General features: G+C 46.1%; 1 protein-coding gene across 1 annotated transcript in view; it reads left to right on the plus strand.

Moving 5' to 3' along the window:
- Positions 1 to 982: 982 nt before the first annotated feature.
- Positions 983 to 8695, plus strand: part of LOC307077538 (sodium/calcium exchanger 1-like) — a gene marked incomplete at both ends in the record, with an annotated part of 13656 nt that continues 5943 nt past the window's right edge. Inside the window, 3 exons of the mRNA XM_079738966.1 lie at positions 983 to 1074; positions 6779 to 6885; positions 7390 to 7508. Of these exons, the coding sequence (XP_079595092.1) occupies positions 983 to 1074; positions 6779 to 6885; positions 7390 to 7508 (318 nt within the window). The remainder of the gene's footprint in view (positions 1075 to 6778; positions 6886 to 7389; positions 7509 to 8695) is intronic.

Consider the following 8695-nt stretch of genomic DNA (forward strand, 5'->3'; position numbering starts at 1 on the left):
TGTGTGTCTCCAGGCTCTGCGTGTGGTGAGTTGTGCGTGCGTGTGTGTTTTGCGTGTGTGTGTTCTGCGTGTGTGTGTGTTCTGCGTGTGTGTGTGTTCTGCGTGTGTGTGTGTTCTGCGTGTGTGTTCTGCATGGTGTGTGTGTCTCCAGGCTCTGCGTGTGTGTGTGTTCTGTGTGTGTGTGTGTGTTCTGCATGGTGTGTGTGTCTCCAGGCTCTGTGTGTGGTGTGTGCTCTACGTGTGTGTGTGTGTTCTGCGTGTGTGTGTTCTGCATGGTGTGTGTGTCTCCAGGCTCTGTGTGTGTGTGTGTTCTGCATGGTGTGTGTGTTTCCAGGCTCTGCGTGTGTGTGTGTTCTGCGTGTGTGTGTGTTCTGCGTGTGTGTGTGTGTTCTGCGTGTGTGTGTGTGTTCTGCGTGTGTGTGTGGGGAGGCTTGTGAACACAGAGCAGCTTCTTCCTCATTAGGATCTTCAGCATCGCTCACAACGCCACAACACAGCCAAGGGCTTATGGCTAGTGAGAGGGCTGTTGTGCGTGCGTACGCGACTCTGTGAGGGTGCATATGTCCTTGTGTGTGTATATGTGTCTGAGTGTGTGTCTGTGATTATGTCTTTGTATGTGTGTGTATTTGTGTAAGTGTGTGTTTGCAATTATGTCCTTGTGTGTGTGTGTGTCTGTGATTATGTCTTTATGTGTTTGTGTGTGTGTGTGTGTGTGTGTCTTTGATTATGTCTTTGTGTGTGTGTGTGCGTGTGCGCGTGTGCGTGTGTGTGTCTGTGTGTGTGCCGGATGTATATGTTTATGCACGCATGTACCTGTTTGTGTGGGTGTGGCTGCGTATCTCTGTGAGTTTGCACGTTGTGTGTTGTGTGTGGGCATGCTTCTGTGTGTGTTGTAAACGGTGTGTGTGTGTGTGTGTGTACGCCCAGCCTGTGTTCTCGGCTCCTTTGAGGCTGCACCTTTCTGAACCTCTCCGGCTGACCGATGGGTGGGACCCCTGTCAGCAGGAGGACCCCCCCGGCCCAGACTGAGGTCCCTGGACCCCCAGGCCCCCATCAGACCCCCATCAGACCCCAGTAGACCCCAATCAGACCCCAATCAGACCCCCATCAGACCCCCATCAGACCCCCCTCAGACCCCCCTCAGACCCCAGTAGACCCCAGTAGACCCCCAGTAGACCCCAGTAGACCCCCAGTAGACCCCCAGTAGACCCCCAGTAGACCTGGAATCATTTCAGATGGAAATTCCTCTTCTATATTTTGCAGCGCAATAAAAAGATTAGAGACACGACCAAAAATAAACCCAATGCTTCTAGTACGGGTGGATTAGGGGGAGATTTGCATAAACCCCTGGATGGCCGGGGGTACTCGGTGTCGGCTGGTGATTGTAGGAGCGGCACTCGGGCTGAGAGGCACATAAAGGACCCTTATGTAAGGGGAGAGGTGTGAGGCAGGCAGAAGAAGACCTTTGATGAAGGGGAATCATCCCTGATCCCTGCTCCCGGTGAAGACTGACGAGGATGAGCCTCACGGTAACCTGGAGAAACTGAAGAGAACTTCACTCACGTCTGCAGGAGCTATTTATAGAACGGGATGGTTTGCAGCCCAATAAGAAATCTCCAAATGGTTCATTAGGCTGGGCCTAACACTTTGTGTAATTTACCACGTTACTCCAGGTATCTCCCTCTCTCTCTCAACCCCTCCCCCTCCCCTGAACATCATCATCGCCCAGGTTACCCCGGGTCACGACACGCCAATCCCCCCCCCCTGCTCCCCATTCATAGCAGACCTCCTCCATATGCAGATCCTACAGAGGTGCCCCCCCCCCAGCGGTACGGGGGGGGGGGAGCCAAACGATGCCTCACGCTGTCCAGATGTTAGCTCAGCTGGGGGGGCAGGACGGTTCTAAAGGACGCTCTGTGGACCGTCTGGACCGCGAGCAGCGGCCAGCGACCGCATCGCTCGGCAGAGGAAGGAGATTTAATCCAGGTGTTGGAACGGAGCCCTGTTCTGGCTCTTTATCCAGGTGTTGGAACGGAGCCCTGTTCTGGCTCGGTGCCAGTCAGCAGGGATGAGATTCATTAGACCCTTAACATTTCAGTTATGTTATATTGATCTTTGACTCAGACTTTGTCTAAAGTTTGACTCAGACTTTGTCTAAAGTCTGAGTCAGTCGGCCCAGTAAGACCTGTCACCATGACGCTGAGTTACAGGAAGCTATGGGCCCGTTTAGAGTTACCACGGCTACCGTGTCAACAGAGAATTGTATGCATGAATCGTGAATATTAAAAAGAGTTGTTGAAGCGTGGTGGTGGGTGCATGCATGGACAGGTGCATTCTGGGACGTTCCTTAGGCGGTCGGTGAACAGATGTCCGTCTCTCATCTCAAACTCTTTCTCTCCGTATCTTCGCTCCTCACTGAGCCGGGAACAGAACACGTATCCTGGGTTAAAGGCATGAATAATAAATATTACATAAATGAATAATAAATAATAAATAAATGAATAATAAATAATAAATAAACAAGTAGAAACATTATGGGGCTGAAGAAAAAAAACTGGAAAGTATGGCGGCATGTTTGTGGAACCCTGGATACGATACGGTCGTCTGTTTACCAACAGGTTTCAATGTTTCCCCCAAAACCTCTGAAAGGTCGTTCACCAATAACCACTTAAGGTTGACCTTTATCGTAACACTCATAAGTCTTCATTCCATCTGAATTATTTACGATTTTATAATATCAAAGTTTTTAAATTACACTGTTCAGTCGGCTTCTGTGACGGGATTGGTTGAGCCGTTGGCCAATGGAGCGAGAGAGAGGTTGTTTCCTTGATTCTCGGAGGAATGGGAAAATCATGAGAACAAATTAAAACCATATGCTATGATTCAATATTAAACTCAGTCTTTTGCTTTGAGGATTTTTCCCTCACTTCTGCTCTGTAACATGGAGTTTTAAGACTGAAGCCAGGGAGGTCCATCTTTTTAAATTAATACTCACTTTTTATTGCTAATTAAATTACTTTTCTATTGTATTTCAGTTTGCTTTTAGATTGTATACTGCAATTATAATCTGTGACATTTAATTTATTCAAGTAGAGAGAGAAATAAGAGTAATTCTATTATAGGCTAAAAGTATTTTTAAGGTGATGAGATCTGAGTTAGGTAGATATGAGTATATATTCAAATAGAGAGTAGATATGAGTAGATATTCAAGTAAAGAGTACATATATGAGTACATATTCAAGTAGAGAGTAGATATATGAGTAGAAATTCAAATATAGAGTATGAGTAGATATTCAAATAGAGAGTAGATATGAGTATATATTCAAATAGAGAGTAGATATTAGAAGATATTCAAGTATAGTGTAGAAATATGAGAAGATATTCCAGTAGAGAGTAGATATATGAGTAGAGATTGAGTCCAGTAGGTATAGCAGTAGGTATTCCAGTAGAGTGTAGATTTGAGTAGACAGAAATAGAAACACCGCCCACGTTGTTAAGAGGGAGATAGAGATGACACGCTTCGACCGGGGAAGTGATATAACAAACTGTTTCAGTACATTTCCGTTCACTGAGAGTCGTCGAAAAACACCTTCTGAATACGCACTTGTCTGAAACATAATAATCGTCATAAAAACAATCCTAATCAAGCATGATTATAATGCCCTGGGTGATGGTGGGTGGGTTGTATCAGGAGGTTCATTATTAGAACACATTTTGTGTTGCTGTGTTTTAAACAATATGAATGTTAGTGTTCTGCCATTGAGTGTGTCTTTGGGACATAATAAATCATTTGTTTTGACTTCATGCTCTGATTGGAAACAGTCCAGTTCTCAGGTGGACAAGCACACCATCTGCTGGGGGCTTTGTTTAAACCAAACATAATTCAATACTGTAAACAATAAAACAGGCTGCCTCTCGTCCCCGGAATAACGGTGTTAAAGTAAGAACACACTTGTTACAGCCTAGAGAAAGCTTTCTATAGGAGGCTTGGCAAGATGTCCGACCCATTCCCAGCTGCCATCTTGCTGCTTTTCCTATAACAAACGGGGGGCTCGGGTTTTCTAGAATGTTTGGTCAGGACGTACCAAAATGGTGGCCGGAGTTTCTTCATTGATCCTTAGCTCACATGATTGAAACCCTCCGATAGAATCATGACACATTCTATTTTACGATTCTATGTATATTATACACTGTATCCTTTTTTACGATACATTCTATAGCCTATAAATTTGTCCTGTCCTCGCTATGTTAATTAAGAATTATTCCCCACTATTCACGGAGCCTGAGGTGAATAATTGTTTTAGTATATACTACATGAGAACACTCCAAAAATAAACACTTTTTGCGGGGATTTATTTGTTTTTAATAGCGTGACGAGACAACCGTCACGCGCACTCCCCATTAGAAAACAAAATTCTGAATTTGAGATCTCAGTTATGGGATATTGCCCAATATCCCGAGATAGCGAACCAATCCAATTGTTCCATTTTAGGAGGTTCACGTATAGCATATACTAACGCCTTATATATCCTCTCATCTTTATATGCTACATACTCATAAATTCTATAGCATGGATATTCATTCATTCTCACATGTGTTCTGTACCTGTTAGTAACGTGTATAACCTATAGCATGAACAGTTGGCTGTTTTGACCTGTCATTCACCTGTTAGTAACATGTATAATCTATAGCATTAACAGTGGGCTCTGTATTGACCCGTCACTCACCTGTTAATAACATGTATAATCTATAGCATTAACAGTAGCCGCTGTATTGACCTGTCACTCACCTGTTAGTAACATGTATAGTCTATAGCATGAAGCCCAGGTGCTGTATTGACCCGTCACTGACCTGTTACTAACATGTATAGTCTATAGCATTAACAGCGGGCTCTGTATTGGCCCGTCACTCACCTGTTAGTAACATGTAGTCTATAGCATTAACAGTAGCCGCTGTATTGACCCGTCACTCACCTGTTAGTAACATGTATAATCTATAGCATTAACAGTGGGCTCTGTATTGACCTGTCACTGACCTGTTAGTAACATGTATAATCTATAGCATTAACAGTGGGCCCTGTATTGACCTGTCACTGACCTGTTAGTAACATGTATAATCTATAGCATGAAGCCCAGGTGCTGTATTGACCCGTCACTCACCTGTTAGTAACATGTATAATCTATAGCATGAAGCCCAGGTGCTGTATTGACCCGTCACTCACCGGTTAGTAACATGTATGATCTATAGCATTAACAGTGGGCTCTGTATTGACCTGTCACTGACCTGTTAGTAACACGTATAGTCTATAGCATTAACAGTAGCCGCTGTATTGACCCGTCACCCACCTGTTAGTAACATGTATAATCTATAGCATTAACAGTGGGCTCTGTATTGACCTGTCACTGACCTGGTAGTAACATGTATAATCTATAGCATTAACAGTGGGCTCTGTATTGACCCATCACTCACCTGTTAGTCACATATATAATCTATAGCATTAACAGTGGGCTCTGTATTGACCTGTCACCCACCTGTTAGTAACACGTATAGTCTATAGCATTAACAGTAGCCGCTGTATTGACCCGTCACTCACCTGTTAGTAACATGTATGATCTATAGCATGAAGCCCAGGTGCTGTATTGACCTGTCACCCACCTGTTAGTAACATGTATAATCTATAGCATTAACAGTGGGCTCTGTATTGACCTGTCACCCACCTGTTAGTTACATGTATATTCTATAGCATTAACAGTGGGCTCTGTATTGACCTGTCACTCACCTGTAAGTAACATGTTTAATCTATAGCATTAACAGTGGGCTCTGTATTGACCCGTCATTCACCTGTTAATAACATGTATAATCTATAGCATTAACAGTAGCCGCTGTATTGACCTGTCACTCACCTGTTAGTAACATGTATAGTCTATAGCATTAACAGTGGGCTCTGTATTGACCTGTCACTGACCTGTTAGTAACATGTATAATCTATAGCATGAAGCCCAGGTGCTGTATTGACTCGTCACTCACCTGTTAGTAACATGTATAATCTATAGCATGAAGCCCAGGTGCTGTATTGACCCGTCACTCACCTGTTAGTAACATGTATGATCTATAGCATGAAGCCCAGGTGCTGTATTGACCTGTCACCCACCTGTTAGTAACATGTATAATCTATAGCATTAACAGTGGGCTCTGTATTGACCTGTCACCCACCTGTAAGTAACATGTATAGACTATAGCATTAACAGTGGGCTCTGTATTGACCCGTCACTCACCTGTTAGTAACATGTATAGTCTATAGCATTAACAGTAGCCGCTGTATTGACCTGTCACCCACCTGTTAGTAACATGTATAATCTATAGCATTAACAGTGGGCTCTGTATTGACCTGTCACCCACCTGTTAGTAACATGTATAATCTATAGCATTAACAGTGGGCTCTGTATTGACCTGTCACCCACCTGTTAGTAACATGTATAATCTATAGCATTAACAGTGGACTCTGTATTGACCTGTCACTCACCTGTTAGTAACATGTATGATCTATAGCATGAAGCCCAGGTGCTGTATTGACCTGTCACCCACCTGTTAGTAACATGTATAATCTATAGCATTAACAGGGGGCTCTGTATTGACCTGTCACTCACCTGTTAGTAACATGTATAATCTATAGCATTAACAGGGGGCTCTGTATTGACCTGTCACTCACCTGTTAGTAACATGTGTAGTCTATAGCATTAACAGTGTGCTCTGTATTGACCTGTCACCCACCTGTCAGGAGACTGCTGGACGTGAAGATCATCGATGATGAGGAGTACGAGAAGAACAAGACCTTCATCATCGTGCTGGAGGAGCCCATCCTACTGGAGGTCGGCCAGAAGCACGGTGAGCTAACAAGCTACCAGCGGCTAACGCTACTCCTGTCCACAGCTAACGCTAACGCTACTCCCCTCCGCAGCTCACGCTACTCCTGTCCACAGCTAACGCAGTATTGTGGACCCTACCATGTGTTGGTTGGTAATCCAAAATTACAACAGTATTGTGGACCCTACCATGTGTTGGTTGGTATTCCTAAACTACAGCAGTATTGTGGACCCTACCATGTGTTGGTTGGTAATCCAAAATTACAACAGTATTGTGGACTGTACCATGTGTTGATTGTGGACTGTACCATGTGTTGATTGTGGACTGTACCATGTGTTGATTGTGGACTGTAGCCTACCATGTGTTGGTTTGTAATCCTAAACTACAACAGTATTGTGGACCATACCATGTGTTGGTTGGTAATCCTAAACTATGATAAAAGCAGCAGTATTGTGGACCGCACCATATGTTGATTGTGGACTGTACCATGTGTTGATTGTGGACTGTACCATGTGTGGGTTGCAGGGGACTCCAACGATAACAAGCCGATGGTGGACTTGGTGGACGTGGCCAAGATGGGCTGCCCCAGCCTGGGGGAGCACGTCCGCCTGGAGGTCGTCATCGAGGAGTCGTACGAGTTCAAGGTCGGTGAGCGCCCCCTAGTGAGCTGTTCTGTACACTGAGCGATGGCTCCGGTTCAGATCCTAGTGAGCCCTTCAGCGCTACACTGAGCGATGGCTCCGGTTCAGATCCTAGTGAGCCCTTCAGCGCTACACTGAGCGATGGCTCCGGTTCAGATCCTAGTGAGCCCTTCAGCGCTACACTGAGCGATGGCTCCGGTTCAGATCCTAGTGAGCCCTTCAGCGCTTCACTGAGTGATGGCTCGGTTCAGATCCTAGTGAGCCCTTCAGCGCTACACTGAGCGATGGCTCCGGTTCAGATCCTAGTGAGCCCTTCAGCGCTACACTGAGCGATGGCTCCGGTTCAGATCCTAGTGAGCCCTTCAGCGCTACACTGAGCGATGGCTCCGGTTCAGATCCTAGTGAGCCCTTCAGCGCTACACTGAGCGATGGCTCCGGTTCAGATCCTAGTGAGCCCTTCAGCGCTACACTGAGCGATGGCTCCGGTTCAGATCCTAGTGAGCTGTTCAGCGCTACACTGAGCGATGGCTCCGGTTCAGATCCTAGTGAGCTGTTTTGCGCTACACTGGGCGATGGCTCCGGTTCAGATCCTAGTGAGCTGTTCAGCGCTACACTGAGCGATGGCTCCGGTTCAGATCCTAGTGAGCTGTTCAGCGCTACACTGAGCGATGGCTCCGGTTCAGATCCTAGTGAGCCCTTCAGCGCTACACTGAGCGATGGCTCGGGTTCAGATCCTAGTGTGCTGTTCAGCGCTACACTGAGCGATGGCTCCGGTTCAGATTCTAGTGAGCCCTTCAGCGCTACACTGAGCGATGGCTCCGGTTCAGATCCTAGTGAGCCCTTCAGCGTTAGACTGAGCGATGGCTCCGGTTCAGATCCTAGTGAGCCCTTCAGCGCTACACTGAGTGATGGCTCGGTTCAGATCCTAGTGAGCCCTTCAGCGCTACACTGAGCGATGGCTCCGGTTCAGATCCTAGTGAGCTGTTCAGCGCTACACTGAGCGATGACTCCGGTTCAGATCCTAGTGAGCTGTTCAGCGCTACACTGAGCGATGGCTCCGGTTCAGATCCTAGTGAGCCCTTCAGCGCTACACTGAGCGATGGCTCCGGTTCAGATCCTAGTGAGCTGTTCAGCGCTACACTGAGCGATGGCTCCGGTTCAGATCCTAGTGTGCTGTTCAGCTCTACACT

This window comes from Pollachius pollachius, assembly GCF_949987615.1.
Source record: "Pollachius pollachius genome assembly, chromosome: 6".
Taxonomy (NCBI): Eukaryota; Metazoa; Chordata; class Actinopteri; order Gadiformes; family Gadidae; genus Pollachius; species Pollachius pollachius.